Below are 16,541 nucleotides of genomic sequence, written 5' to 3' on the forward strand. Positions count from 1 at the left end.
TCTCTTAACCTTTTGCATATGTTCTTGCATTTTATGGAAACTATGTAATCCCAGAAGAACACAACTGCAGTTTGTAAATGAAAATAGTCTTTCATGTTGCTGAGACCTAACCTATTAATTGGTTTTAAACCTAAGGCTTTTTAACACAGCGCAGAAGCAGACTGGAAACTGCATTGTAATGATTTCAGTGGAAAATGGATTGGGCTTTTGGACAACACAAACTTACTGCTAAGTACTTATTCCAATCATATCCCAGAGACAGTACGTACAATCTCGTGCACCAGATCAGACAAATAATTTCTATAACCATGACTCGACTGAGGGACATCAGAGTACTTGGGGTCCCTTAATAAAGAGAGAATAAAGCATTCTTTTCAGACTAATCATGAACATTAAGAGGCTATGTCGAGTGGCATTCTGGATATTTCATGACCCTCCATATTTCCACATGCAAATATGCCTTCAGACTAAATTAGTGCTGCACTACTTCCCTAAAGTAAGGAGGCATTTGTGTATGTCAGACAGAACTAGAATCGTGTTTCCCTGATTTTTTTTTTTCCTAGGATGCTGCCTTATTTATTTTCTAATGGGTAAAAAGGCCGTCTGTTTCCAAACAATATTTAACATTTTTGTGCAACATTTGCAACCATTCTATTGTTTTTTTTTTGTTGCTGTCCTGCTCCATCTGCTAGAGCTAAAGCTATTGGTTGCAAGACTGCTGTGATAAACCTGGGAGAAGCAAGCTAATTTAATCTCTTTCAGGCCAAAACTTCATTTCCCTGGGGCACATTTTCCACTGGTTGACTTAATTTGTCACTAGAGATGCTAAGGAACACTCATGTGATTCCCTTACATTTAACTAATATTTAGGCATTGTTACAACACTGTTCCTGAAAACTAAATATTCTGAGGGCCAAATACTGTTTTCCTTTACACTGGAGTCAGTGGGTTTGTTCAATTCACTGCTATAAGTGCTTTAAAGGCACAGATTTCAAGTGGGTCAAGTCTATACTAGAAAGGATTGCCAAACTAGCTATACCAACAAACCACCCTAGTAGAAAGGCTGTTTTGTGCTACCAAGAGTCCATTTGTAGATATTGATTATCCCAATATCTGCAAACAAGATCAGCTAAACCAATGTATATTCAATCTTTCACTAGTATGAACGTCATATGAAGAATTGCACTTCTCAATGACATTATGCCAAAAAAGGTTTCTAGTGAGGCCTTGCCTTTAGAGTGAAAGGAGTTAAAAGATTCAAGGTATTGCACCTACATTGCAGAAAGAAAATAATTTATGGCAGACCCGTACACTGTTAATTGACAGCATTTTTTATATCATGTCTCACTTATTTAGTTTTATTTTTGATCTTTTTGGACTTACAGCCAGATCAGTACCATAGTGGCGGGTGAGGTAGTGACCAGAGCAGCAACCCCAGGCACTGCCTCACAATGGTGGGCAAGAGGGGCCAGCCAGCTCTGCCCCATGCACTAAAGCTGCCCAGGGCCCAGAGCTGCCCTGTTACTCCTCTTGGCCAGATTGTGAACTGGGATAAATTTGCCTGAAACTGTACATCTGGCTATGCCCCTGCAAATAGTTTAAAAGTTGGTTTGAAACTATTCACTACATTTAAATTAACATTCTGAGACGAAGCCAAGTGCTTCAACCTTTATAAAAACACAGTGTACTGAGATAAGTTGTCTTGTTACATTTTCTCTGAGCTAAGAGAACCCTAGGAAATTTGAGGTTTCCTTTGGACATTTCCTTTGGACACTTAGAACTTTAACAGATAATTCAAAGGTAAAAAAAATACCTCCCTCCTATAAAGAAATACCTCCCTCTTATGACTCCAGAGAGAAGAGTTTTCTTTTAGTAAAGGTGTGCAGAGCTGCTATGACAATCTCAAAGGTACTATATCGCTGCTCTTGAAACTGATAATGTGCTACTCAGCAGTTTAATGCTGTGCGTTTGGGCTTCAGTGCATTCTCCTCGTCTAACGTATTTCTTTAATGTTTCTTTCATCCTAGCTTCTTTTTTAAGGCAGTTTCTTTGTTTGCCATACAACAAATACACCATTTTGGTGTGTTAGATGCTAGCTCTTTATTTCAAGAATCTTGCTGTTTAAAAACAAACTAGCTGTTTTTAAATCTTTGATACCTGAGGCACAAGTAGCCTTATACATCCCTATTTGTACATCTCCTGGCATGGCTTATGTGTGTCCCCAGAAGCTGAATAGTTCCTGTATATGGTGAAGCTTAGAAAAGCTCTAATGAGGCAGTCAAGGCTTTTGCCTGAAGGAATGTGTATAATATGTCACAGTCTCTCATCATCACTTACTTTCCTCCAAGTTACCTAGAGCATCATAGCAAAGTAAAGCCCCTTTGTCTGCTCATACAGAGGAGTCCTAGATGTTTTTTGTATACGTGGCTTTAAACATAAACGCGTTCTGCAGTTTTCAACTCTGTGTTCTGTGTTTTTACTTGGACACTGTACCAAGTGATTTGGACCCCAAGTTAAAATGGCGCATATATTCTACATCTTAAATGCTAATTTAAAGAATATGCTCTTCAAGTGAAAAAACATATGCTCCTATTTTGTTGATATTTTATTGTTGATCTTTATTGTTGATATCTCTGCATCTCTCTGTATCAGCCCTAAGTTTAGCACTACTTAAATACATTTGCCAGTTGTTCTCATTTCTGTTGACACGTTCAGCACAAACCAGGAAATAAACAAGATCTGACAGTACTTGGAGTGGAGGAAGGCCTGGACATATGTACACCTGCTCAACGTTCAAGTTGGCATACCGAGGTGCCGATAGAGATGCTGTTTATATTTGACACTCTGATGATGGTGCAGCATGTCCCCACATCTCAAGTAATACTGGACAAAGTTGTTAACACGATACTGGACCAGTCCTGTGCAGTTAACACCAAACCTCATACAATCATGGCCTAGTCTTGTTTTCAGAAGGTGTACGCCATACTGTCAAGTCCTTCGCTTCTGTTCCGTCTTCATATGAAAGCAGCTATTTATATGTGTTATTCACAGTTCTGTTAGTGATTGGCTATGTCCTTAGTGGTCTTTTTGCCTCTCAGTTCTTCATTTTCCCCATTTATAAAAAATAAATAACAGTTACATCCCAGGGGGAAGGATGATTGCCTCATTACTATTTTACTAAAGTGTAAGGTCTTTGCTTAGAAGTATTATTAGCAAGAAAGCATTATTTTTAAGATCATAAAGAAGCAGTTGCCAAATCAATATCTGAGTTTTTCCCTTTCTTATTGACACCTATTTCCTCTACCCTTTTTATCTTCATGACTTCAGTTTCAGATGGCATATGGATAAAGAGTTCAGGTCTTAGCTATAGAAATTACAGATGGTTAAGTGGTACATTTAATTTCTAATACTTGATAAAAGCTAGTGTCACATAGAGCACAGACATGAATAGTGTGGGTTGAGTTCACCATTTAAACTGACATATTTAAAATGCCTTTGAATACAATATATATACAAGCATGCAGGTTGATATTGATATTTTACAAAATGTATTCTCTCTTCTACTTTCAATTTTGGCCCTGTTATAGCACTACTTTAATATAGTTTCCATTTGTTCTCATTCCTGATGACATATGTATGTGTTTGTATTTTATAATATAAAATATTCAAATATATTGTATCCATTTGAAATGGCAGGGGGGTTTTAGTAGGCAGAACTTAATTGTTAATACCAGAATATAATTGTGGGCTCTGAGCTAACACCTTAGCCTATGATGCTATTGTTGCCAAAAACAACGTAGGATTTTTAATAACTGCACTTCCAGCAGAACAGGAGACCCAGAAGACCACATCAGTTTATTAGTTCAGTATTGACATGGTAGGTGTATCATTTGTTCAGACCCTAGCACTACTTCTTGTAATATTGGAGTTTCCTTAGAGTTTTCCTGTACAAGCGCAAGCCAGGCCTCTGTCTGCATCCTTTGTCATTCAGATGAGATTTCAGCCCAAGGAAATATACATGCAGTTTTGTTCTATGTTTTTTTGTTTGTTTTTGTAATTAATGCATTATATATTTGCTAAAAAGATGCATCTTTAGCTCTGGTTCTTACCAACGCCAAAATGAAATGTATGTGCAGTAGGCTGTACTGCAGTTTAAAGATGTTGGTGTTATCTGCCAGAGCAAGAGAAAAAACTGATATCTCAGGGACTGGCACAACAGATAACTGGCTTCTGCCCCTAAATCTGTTTTTTTGTGTATCAAGGCATTTTCATAAGGACTGTGTTACACTTGTATGCGTATCATTTGTTATATCTAACCTTTCATCTTTGCAGGAGTGGCCTTGGACAAGGCTCTTCTAATTAGCCTTTTTCTATCACATCACATTTTTGAAGCATTGTCATTGTTTTCCTTCTCAAGTTATCTCATTTGTTTTTCTTGTTAGGGTAATGGTTAACAGGGTTTGGCGGGGTTGGGGTTTTTTTACCTAAAATAAGAAAGCTAGAGTTAGCCTTAATTGCTGGCATTTTAAGTATAACAATGTTATCAATCTTATCCCGTTAGTGATTATGAGTTTTAATGATTTCATCTCTCTTTGATTAGCCTGGCTTTCCTAAGCAGCCTAATAGTTTCCACATAAGATGAATATGCTGGAAAATGGAGTCCAGAAAGCTATAGACAGCTGTCTCTTCTGGCTGGTATGTCAGTGGTCCATTTTAACAAGGCCTTGGAAATCACTGCAAATGAGAGCAGCTTAAGCATGTCACACATGGCATACTGTACCACTGGAGTCCTCTGGGGAATTATTCATTTGGCCTTCTTGAAATGTCAGTCCTTTTGCTATAAGCACTTCATAATTATGTAATTAAAAACAGAACAAAAATAAACATGGTTAAACATAGATGCAATAATAAATCATAGGAGTTGATCTAGATTTTTTTTTGTTTGTAGTAAAAAATGACTTCCAAGAAAATAATTAAGAATTATATAAACCAAAGAGACAAGCTCTTGCCCCATGTCTCATCACAGTAGTTCTGTCTTCTATACCTCACTTATACTCTGGAGAGTATGAGACAGTACAAATGTAAGAGAGTACAAACATACCTATATTTAAACATATAGGTAAGTTTATTTTAAAAATATAATATATATATTAAACAATCATTATTTAAACATATAGGTACAACAAATAACAGGCAACTCTCAGTGGAGAGCTGTCCACCTTGGAACTTCTTGTCCTGCCTGGTCTGACAGAAATAATCAAATCTGATATGGGGTTTATCTTTCAGGGAAGGTTATAGAAATGGGATTTAGGCTGCTTTTGAGGCAGATCTTGCCGGAATTATTTTTTTCTATCAAATTATATAAATCTACACGGGATTTAATAAATTAAAACATCAAAATAAATTAATGCATTTTCCCCCTCTTCTAAGACTTTCCTGAAAGACAGTTGTTGGATGAGCTCTTGAAGAGAACAAGACCAAAATAAGGTTTTTGGAGGTGGGAAATATAAAGTCACAATTGGCAACTATGCTTTCTCACATCTTATAATACAGTAAAATCTGCTTTTGGCTGAAGCTTTTTTTAGTAAGCAGAAAAAGCCTGCAATTTAAGTCAGGATTTTTGAAATTCTGCAGTTTTCAGATATTTTTCTGGAAAACCGTTTTTCAAATGAGGACTTAAAATATTAAACAGAAACAGAGTATCTCTTTATAAATATAATGCTGTTTGCAGATTCTATTACTGTAACCAGCAAAAGTAGTACTAATTCATGTTCTAACTCATGTATCTATTTAGCCAGTTGCCAGATCCCACTTCTCTAAATGAAACAGAATTGCAGGGCTGTTCCGACTTTAAAAAAACAATTTGTTGCTATTTTTTGCCATTACTTACTGTATCTAATTTAATTTCCAGATAGTCGTTATATCACAAAAATATATATACAAAGCACTGCTGATGCCATTACACTTGATAGTATTGGCAGATCAGACACATGCAGGGTTAAAAACCTCCCATTCCCCTCAATGGCCCTGGGAGGATTAATCCACTAGGTAAAGGCAGCAAGTAGCTATATAGGAAAGCTGGTAAGCAAAGCTATAAGTGGGGTCTCAGCAACTATAAAACCACTGGCATGGCATCCTACCTTTCCAATTCCCACTGGAATACTGGCAAGAGATGGGAATGTGACCAATGTATTGAAAACCTGTCTAGATCCACTGGCTATAAATCATGTACTTGGACAGATTTTAGCTATTATTCAATATATATGCTTTAATAATCTTCCATGCCCTGCCAAAGTATTATGAAGTAGGATTGCTTCACATCTAGCCTACCACAATGCTAGGCACCACACTAACAATATTTTATGGGCCCTTGTTGAAGGCACAGAGTTCACTATTAATACTAAAATGCAATGTAGCTGCTCAAATAAGACATCCATTTAAAAGAAAGAAATCCTTGAATTTATTCTCCCTTATTTTTGATTATTTAGGGAAAGTATTAGGGATGATGCATTAAAAATAGAGGCAATGTTTTCCCTAAAATACTAGCTTCGTTTTGTTTAAGCCACATTGAGATTTCAAACTCTGCAGAAAAATAACTGGTTTTTTGGTAATTTTATGTATTTATTAGTTTTATTGCAAAGTACCAACTTATATCACTTACAAGGTATGGTCTTGCCCCTAAAGATTCTATGGCCTAAGTCTGCATACTGGTAATACAGACTGTTGCACTCAGACTGAGCCCCAATGAATTAGTTTTGCCAGAAAAATACCCCATCCAAAATAAACCAAAATATGAAGAAGATAAAACATTGATTATATAAGCTGTTTTGTAAGTTGTTTTTAAGTTTGTGTTTAATTTACAGTCAGAGTGGACATATAAGTAGCTATATTTCAAATGGGCCAGTGGGGGTTGCTGTGAAGGTCAGATAATGGTAGGCTACTGTAAAAGGTTGAACAATAAATTTAATTGCATAGAAAGACAAGTTTGTTTCTTAGGGACACGATAAAAAAGTTGTGATGTCATCTGGACACATCCTGAACTAGTGGTATGAGGGAGAACAAAATGGCTCAGATGATAGTTCTGAGTAAGAAAGTGAATTTTCTTGCTCTCAACAGTGCCCAAGAATGTGGAGGAAGAAGGAAGATTGGAGAGGAATGTAAAGGGGCGAAAGGAGGGGCTCCTGTGTAGAACAGAAGAGGGGAATAGGAGGGTCCACCAGGATGAACCAAGAAAAGATGGAATCATGAAAACCAAAGAAAACCAATTGTCAAGGAGAGGGTGATCCAAAAAAAAAAAAAAAGCAGCAGCTTAGGTAAAGAGGGGTGAGAGACCCAGAGAATTGGCCAGATGAAATTTGTGAAGATAGTGAAGCGGAGAGGGCAAAAGCCAAAGTGCAAGCGGAGCATAGAATGGGAGGTGATGGTTTGAATGGCAGTTTGATGAATTTGGGGCTCGATTGAGAATGGTATCCAGAGAGAAACATGTTGCTGGATGTGTCTGGAACAGAATTTTCAGCCCACCAGAATGTTAACATTTCAAAATTAGTTTCTGTTCTGAACTGAAAAGAAAAGCCAAAACATTAAAGCATTTCAGGAACAAAGATTTCCAAAAAACTTAACATTGGAAACACTGAAATAAATAGGAGGAAAATGATCACCATTTTCAAATAGCACATCAGAAACTGACGTTTTGAAATGGCATTTTAAAAATAAGAAATCAGGGTTTAATTCTAGTCAACATTTTTCCCTTGGAAAACATTAATTTCAACAAAACATAATTTTCTGATGGGAATTTTTTGTTTGAAAAATGTCAGTGAGCTCTGTGGGTGTGTTGTATGTAGTAGAGTGCAGTGCCATGAAGAGAATTGGCTAGTACAATACCAAAAGCAGTACCTGTGTTAGCATGACATGCCACACAAACTAATTAGCCCTGCTGAAAAGCATTATTTACCAAACCACCCATCATGTTACAAGAAATAGTTCTTCATTGGCACAAAATGTCTGAGGATTTATGGACACTAATCAAGATTAACCAGAAACAAGTGTTGGCCTAAAAGTCCACGTGCTGCTTTGGAGTATCATGTTGTGTTAGTATGGATCTAGTTCTGTTTCCTTTTAATTAGAGTTGTGGATGCTCAGTGCCTCTGAGAATTGGATTTCTTCAGATCCTCTGGTTATATCCACTAAATTGTCTGTGAATTTAGATTCCTAATTTTAGACACTCAAATCTGGAAGTTGTTCAGCTTTCCCTTTGATTCACCTTATCATAAGATTACTCCCCTTCCTGCTACCCCCTTCCAGATTTAAGTAGAACTAAGTGAGTTAAGCCTTAAGTGTACTTGACTATAAATTTAATTGCTTTGTAATCAGCAGTTACTGATTTTCTCTGAGATTTCTGTCTATTACAAATAGCCACTCAGAGTCTGTTACGCTGGTTAACAAAATAATGGTTTTCTCTGTTAAGAATCTTGTGGTTTTCTACAGCAGAAAGCCAATCAAAATGAAATCAGATGCAGCTAATTGTGGCTTCACACAGGTACAGAAATTTAAGATTGAGAAGAGCTTTTCTTGCTTGGGTGGCTGCTTGTTTATTTTTCAATCTAGGCCTGTAAAGGTAAGTTACATAACCATCACCTGCAGAAAAGCTAATCTTTCTTTACAGTTACACCAAATCAAAGCATTTTCTGCCTGTGTGTTCAGCACTTCTGCTGTAGGTTCTCTGTCTTTGCCTTGCAAGATTCTGTCAGGTTTAGTCCCAGACCATTACAGCGAAGAAGATCTCATAACATAAGAAATCCTGAATGGTGGGAGGCATCCCTTATTGTTTTCTGTTCTGGAAAACATTTGCCTAGTAGTTCCACTGACTGTGCTGAATCTCATACATCGGTAGGGAAGGAAGGGAAGCTATGGCTGCCTGTCTTCCACATCTTGGAAAAATGAGCCTCATCCAGGTCCACAGGTGTGGTTCGGGTGGGGTGGAAGTATCCATCATAGAGCCCTACAATTGGATGATGGGAAGTTCACATTTTCGTAAGTCTGAAAGAATTTGGGCAGTTAAATCTTTCTCTTAAGTTTCTGTCATCTTTCCCTGTGGCAATTAAATACAGAACCAGAGCTAAGAGTAACAAATAAAGCTTTTCCCTTTAATAATGGGGAATTTTTGCCCATTTTTGTACTATTGTGTACACTACTATTATGTGTATGAAATAGCAAACCATTTGCTATAATTTTCCTTTCTGCTACTGTTTTTCAGGTTCACACGTTCAGGGGTCCACACTGGTGTGAGTACTGTGCCAATTTTATGTGGGGCCTCATTGCTCAGGGAGTAAAATGTGCAGGTAATGGCAATTCAGTCTTCTCTTCCTAAGACAATCCTAATGTTGTAAATCCTTTGACATACTATCTGTTTCAAAATCAGCCCGTACACTTAGGCCAGGTACAGACATTACATTTTTCTCAGTATAAGTGATTGGAAACTGGTCTATACCCATAACAGAAGTTCAACACTCACAGACTGTTTTAAAAATGGCAAAACCCGATTTGATCCCCTCACTAAAGGGCAAATGTGTGTTCGGTTCACTAGTGATCTGAACTGTGCCTCTTACAGAAAACTGTGTAACTTAAATTGATTCCACCTTAGGCTTTTTTAATGTCTTTACCTAGCCTTAGGATCTGATGGAATGATGTCCAGGTCTTTCACTGATAGTTGTTTTAGACATTTATATCACCAATATCGTGGTACTACTGGAGCACTTTCCAAGCATTCAAAGATGGAAATAATCTCTCTCTCCTTTTTTGCAGCATGGAGGAGAAATAGCTTGATGAGTTGTTAGGTTAATTTATTTTGTAACAAATTTGTGAAACTTACTGATGAGCTCAGTGTGTTATAGCTAATAATTACTTAGGGGGTAGATATTTTACAGATGGATATATTCAACTGGGAATGTAAACCATGAGTCCTTAATCCTAGTTCTTCTAACTAGTAGAGCATGCATTTTCTGTTTCATATTTGAGAAGTTAAATGAATGGATTGAAAAGAAAAGAAATGAAGACAGTATACAGCAACTTCATAACAGGGGCTATGTTATAAGGAATGTATGGATTTAGTCTTTCTGTTATAGCTAATAAAACCTAGGTAGAATAATTCAACAGTTTTATTGATATCCCCTGGAAGGTGAAAGGGAATCTGCCATTAGGTTTAGGCTGAAGACCAAGGTAATCAGAAAGCATGTTTCATTATATCAGTGCAGCATATGATGCTCCAGTAACTAAATTTACAAAAATGGTACAAAGATATGTTGATGTACAAATGCTGCATTTGTTGCCCTGGAAACTGAATTTTCAGGCTAATTTAAGAAAAGTTTCTCCATCGAAAGCTTTTTGAAATCGTCTTGGGCAAATAATATAGATTGTATAACAATGGGCAATGGTGTAAACTTAGGTGGAAATAAATGAGCTGAAAGAAAAACCGAACGTAAAAAGCCTGGAAAGTGTTCTAGGTATTTGACATATAACATTTTTGTGTGTTTTCAGTGTTAGCAGACTCTCCAGTGTCCATAACATTTGCATTCACTAGTTACAGAAAAAAATGAAGGAAAAGTACAGTGATTTCTGTAAAAATGGCACTTTCTTTCTCGCTGTTATATATCCAGTTGTATAGCTATGTACTTCACTCATTAACGTTTTTTTCCCCCCCATGTTTCACTATTATTAGGCTGATACAGCTAATAAAGCTCTGGTGAAAGGAGCTTGACTTTCACTCTAGCTTATGCAGCAACAATGACATTGTTTATCTACATTTTCAGAGAGGACTCTATTGTTGAGGATACATGAACATCACACAAGCTCCCTTTCTGCTCTCAAGTTGTGTCCGCAGTTAAAAGAAATAATGGGTATTTTTACTGCTATTTTAAATAGCTTTGATCTGGAAATTCAAAACAATCAGCATGAAAGGCCATAAAATCATTTTCAGAGTACAGCTAACAATATAGACTTTACCATCAAAGCTACTGTACTACTTTTCCACAAGTTTCCTTTATAATTGCTGTAGGAAACAGAGTTCTTCAAGTTAAGCTGTTTTCCTAGTTTGCATTCTAATGTAGATTTTTCTCACAAAGATCCTAAGTTTTTCCACAATGGTTTTGGGAAATAATTATAGTGCTATCTCTTTTTTTCTGTCTTGACTCTATACAGAAGTCATTATGCTAAGAGAATATAAATTATCATATTTACTTGAATCCAAGATGAAGGTTCCCCACCCCCACCCCCATTCAACATGGTGGGGGAAAAGAGCCTTGTCTTGGATTTGTGTTCATTGTGGGAATAGTAGGGGTGACAGCAGATGGCTGCTACAGTTCCATATCTGGACTCAAATTCAGAGTCAGAGCCACAGCCCCTGTGCCCCGCAGCCTTTGCCACCTGCCTCCCACCTCACCACCACTTACCTCTGCCCCCCCACTACAGCTTGCCCTCAATCATGGCTGCGTTCCATACCCTACTAGCGAGGCAATGGCTCTGGCTCCAACCTGGACCTAAGGATGGTGCCATAGCTGCTGGCTCTGCAGCCACTGCTGCCTGGCTGGGTGGGGGCTGGAGCCAGCGTGTGCTCTGTGCCCCAAGCTAAAACAGGGCCAGAGCTGGAGTCGTGACCAAAAGTAAGCAGCAGAAGTGGGGAATGACCAGGTGACATGCGGGGCCAACTGGAAGAGGTAATTCAGTGGGGGCAGGTGCCAGAGGATGCAGGCCATGCAGGGAGGGGCAGGTACAGGGGAGATAGTGGCAGGGGCAAGTCATAGGGAGGCAGGTGGCAGTGACCACAGTGAGGGGGAAGGGTAAGGAGCAAGGTTCAAGCCACTTGACTTCCCTACTGCTTCCCCCCTCGGCTGCTGTGGTCAGGAAATTAATTTGAGATGCCCTTCCAATAATTAGATTCTATACGTGGAGGATTATAACAAATGTACACATTTTCCAGGTATAGAATCCAATTATTGGGAAATTGTCTTAAATTCCACGTCATACTGGATTTGGGTAACTACAGCATGTGGCTTTAGAGTTGCAAGCCTAATAGAAGATTTCTGTCTGTCTTTCTAAGGTTGTCTTACTTACATCTAAGGCTGTCTCACTTAACACCAAATAAATGCAGAGATCTTAATTTTATTTGTAAATCCCACTTCATAATACCAGTGAAACGTGCTAGGGAATAAAGTATTTCTAAGGGATTGCAGTACTTCCTCAGTGGTTAAAATGATTTAACTTATGATCATAAACCTCATGCAGCACTTGAAACATAATAAAGTCCTAGACATGCATCATGGGTGTCATACTTGCGTAAGGAATAGCAAATGACAGGATGTGCAGTAGTGAGATACCCACAGGCTTCACGTGACTGTTTTTGTGCTCTCAACTCACTGGTCAGAGACTACTTAGCTCACCTGGAGGTAAAGAAGAGAAAGTATCATGTGTTAATAAGCAAAGAGCCCTCTCGCAAATTGTGGACAAATGGTTTCTGAATTGTGGAAAGTTCTGTCTTTTTCAGCAAGATAGAAGACAGGGGAAAGAACCTGAAAAGATACAGTGTTATGTGCAGGAAATAGGAAATAGTGAGACTTTGAGCACATCCCTCACAGATAGGTAAGGAGCAACTAGCTTCAATTCCATGAAGAACCTTTAATGAACTGAATGTGGTTCTCCTCTGAAAAGTGACTGTGGAAATGTGTCACCTCTTGAACTTGGCGGACCTGTTCTTTGCATGTGTACAGAGGAGTCTTGCTTTCTCTGGGAAGAAAAATAACTTTTTACTGCAGTTCCCTGTGAGCCATCACAGCTAATGGCAAGCTGGATTCCCTTCCTTGTTTTGATCAGCTGAATTGTTTATTTATTCTAGTTAGTTGAACTCCTGTGCATGTGTGTAACTAAGAAGACATGAAAAGAGAGCTCTGGAAATCAGTTATTACTAGTGCACAAGAAGGAAAGATCTTAGGCAGAGCATCACAACCCAGACTGAGTTCCATGGGTGATGGATTATAAACAAATAATCTTTTTGCTTCTAAACTAAGAAATTTTTGTATGGAAACCATTGAGATGCAATTACCAGGGAACCATACAATCCCATCACTTTCCAGAGAAGAACAGTACATTAAAAATTATAGAGCTGAGCAGGATGCAGCCCACTTGCATTCAAATTGAGCGTAGCGCCACTCCTGAGAAGTCCACAAAATCTGACTTGTGGTCTGTATAATAATCTCATTGAAAATGCTTGGTGGACAAAACTGTGCTGATTATATGTATTATATACTTTCTAAAGCATTTGCTTTTTAAAGCAGACAATTACAGATCTCAGTAGGAATCTACTAGTTCTACAAAAGTGATACATATAACAGCTGTAAATGAATGCTGCATGGCAACACTATCATTTTAAGTCTTGCTCTGCAGGACAGAAAACATACACTGGAATATTATAGGATATTCCTGGATTCCCCTTACAAAGATAAATGTCACCTAATGCAAAAAAAAATAGCAGGAGGAATGGAATAAAAGGTAGTACAAGAAGATTGTTACTAATGGGATATGGATTATTTTATAACATAAGAACATAAGCAGTCCTTTTAAAAATAACCTAGAGCCAGAACATTCTCAACAATGCATATTGTGCCATAGCAACTAGCAACCAGCGTGCCATAGCAACTGGAATGCACTTGCTCATTCTTTTTTTAAATTTGGCATGACTACTTAATCTCCAGCTAGAATATGACCTGGTTTTTATCCATGTTCTGTCAGATACTACCCATATACATGATGATTATCTTCTCTGTGTCAAATTGTCAGTAGCCCTTTTATGGGTTGTGTATCAGGGAATGAAGTGTGATTATAGCCACCGTCCTCCATGAAATCCAATGATAATCACAATTCCAGTATCTCCCTGCTAAGTCCGCCAACTACGGCAGACTTATTCAATTTGAATAAGAGCAGATGCTGCCATCTTGACCACAAAGATTTCCAGAATCAATATGTTGTTCCTCTGCATTTCTTGAAACAGAAAAAAATTTCAGCCGTTCATAGCTAAGACTGGATAACTACTTTATGGTTCATGGTCTGGTGAAATGAGCTGGTAGACTCAGTCTGTTAATTCATTTTCCATTTTGTTAACTTCGTTATTTTTGACAATTGAACTATCTTTATGAATCATGCCTTTCCTTTTTTTGCATCCTACTGCACTCCCATACATTCAAATGAAGACTTCTCATTCCCTCCCATACAGATGAGAACAATACCTTTTGCCATGGAATATCCCAAACATGTTTTCCTTAAGGCTCCTGCTACAAGTAGGAATGGCTGAAGATGTAGCACAGTCTTTGAAAGTCATGGTGCCAGATAGTAACTTATGTAAATTGTCAACACTGGTAGTATGGCAGTTTATACCAGCTGAGGATCCAGCTGGTGAACTTTAAAAATGAATCCTTAATTAAATGCATATCTTACAAGGCATCCTTTGTGCTTTCGGTACTCATGCCAACAGCCAGAACAGTCAGGAGTGCAGTTAAAAAAAAATACAAAACAAACTTCCAAATAAGCACCATGAGGTTTGTTTTTTATGAATGATACATGTACATTACCATAAACACTAATGGGAGTTGTATGTGTTGTTATAAAAAGCATTACATTAATAGTGATGGTGTCAATATGCTGTATCGGCTGCTAGATGGCTAAGTTGTTTGTATATTTATCCCTTCCTTTTCCCCTGCCATTACAATGTTTTAACGTACTGTACAATAAGCTCTTTCTTTAGCATCATTTTACTCATTGCTTTTAATGAATAAATCATTCCATCAGTGAATTATATACACCAGGCTGATCTAAGAATATTAATTGAATATTAGTTGGCTTACATGAAAAGGAAGGCTTCTAGGTTTTAATGGACTTACTAGGTGTTTTCAGTACTGCTTCAGGCAGCATGTTTTACTATCAAGCACTTTCTAAAAATATATTTAAAGTGATCCAGCACTATTCATGCTGCCTTTTATATGCTGTGTATGATATCAACCTGTCACCACAGTACTAGTTGCCTATCTCTACTTGCCTTGTACTAGGTGATCTACCCCACTTAACAGAAGATAGCAGACTGCCTCTCTGGTAGTAACTGGCTGATATTGAAATGTGACTGAGCAGGAGCAGTAATGCTGCCAATACCAGAACTAGTTATCACAGTGTGGCCCAAAAGCAGCATTGAAGACAATGTTTTGTGATTACTTTTAAGCATTTATCTCCCACTTTGCACTAGTTTCCTTCTAAAATAATTTAAAAGTTCTCATTGTCCTGTTCCATGTGTAGGAACATGTTTCCCCTATTAAAGCTCTTGGGCTGGATGTTGCCACAATGTTCTACAGGTATGTAAAAGTGTGAATGAGCACAGTGTCCTTCCTTCCTCCTATGCCACATCTTAGGGTATAATGCAACCTTTATCCTTCCAATGAGGGGAGGCACAAGGCCTATGTAGTTCCTTAATCCCACAGAACTACCAGCGTCACCAAAGCAGAGGGCAGGGAAATGGATCTGGTCTGTGGGCATTGCCCGGTCTCCTAAAAGTATGGCATGCGTTTCAGACATGATACCGCTAAGAATCTCCACTGGCCAACAACTCAGTTATTCCTAATAGAAATAATTCTGCCCCTTTTTTTCCTCCCTTTGCTTTCTCTTTGGTGGATGTATTGCCTGTTTCTGTGTTTCTTTTTTCTTCACCCCTAAACCACAAACTGATTCTACATTCAAAGGTAGATGCATTCACTTCTGCACTGAACACTAAGCAATAAAGGCCAAGGTTGCCAGCATTGAAATACAGCTTGAAGAGGGAACACAAGAAAAGAAAAGGCCATGGAGATGCCATTCACAGTCTGCTGCTGTGGGAGGTGAATTTCTGGCAGAACAGTCAGTTCACTGATTTCAGAAATGAAAGCACAAGAGCCAGGTTGAGAAGGCAAATTCTATTCCGCAGATTTTCATTACTCAGAATTTGATTTTGTTCCAATTTTGAAGAAATTTTAAATTTTGTATTGCCTTTGAAAGGGAAAGATAAATCCTGGTGCTCAAGGAGTCTAGCTGCTGGGCAGCCTTAGAGATATGGATCCTAGAAACTAGGTACCTGGAGTCTAGGAGAGTTCATGTGCTGTCTCACAGTCATAGCCTGTGCAATAATCATAATAAATAAACCAGGAGTTGAAAAACCCTTTTGCCACCATGGACCCAGCCCTGCTAAGGTCTATACCTCAGCATTTCCCTAGCAATCAGCAGATGCTGCAAAGGGAATAGATTTTAAAAGGCAGGTGCTAGGACCCTGGAATTCCTTCTCTTCTGCACCAGAGAGAATAAATTGAATGTAGCAGGCAGTAAACCCTAGGGATGCCTCCTCTGCTACTGGGCCTGGAGCGTGATAACAATTCCCAGATCCAGTCTGTTCATGGACCAGATACAGCCCACAGGCCATAGGCTGCCAACCCCTGAACTAAGCAGCAGAGCTGGCAAGAAGCCAGGAAAATTTCTAGCAGATG

At 38.3% G+C, this 16,541-nt stretch overlaps 1 protein-coding gene across 6 annotated transcripts in view; it reads left to right on the forward strand.

Moving 5' to 3' along the window:
- Window positions 1-16,541, forward strand: part of CHN1 (chimerin 1) — a 167,299-nt gene that overhangs the window by 131,414 nt on the left and 19,344 nt on the right. For 3 of the 6 annotated variants that reach the window (XM_059727269.1, XM_019480361.2, XM_019480360.2), the window contains 2 exons: window positions 9,254-9,338; window positions 10,806-10,892. In XM_059727269.1, the coding sequence (XP_059583252.1) occupies window positions 9,254-9,338; window positions 10,806-10,892 (172 nt within the window). The remainder of the gene's footprint in view (window positions 1-9,253; window positions 9,339-10,805; window positions 10,893-16,541) is intronic. The other 3 variants (XM_019480362.2, XM_019480363.2, XM_014599507.3) reach the window with 1 other exon arrangement.

The sequence above is a fragment of the Alligator mississippiensis genome, chromosome 4 (genome assembly GCF_030867095.1).
Source record: "Alligator mississippiensis isolate rAllMis1 chromosome 4, rAllMis1, whole genome shotgun sequence".
NCBI lineage: Eukaryota > Metazoa > Chordata > Crocodylia > Alligatoridae > Alligator > Alligator mississippiensis.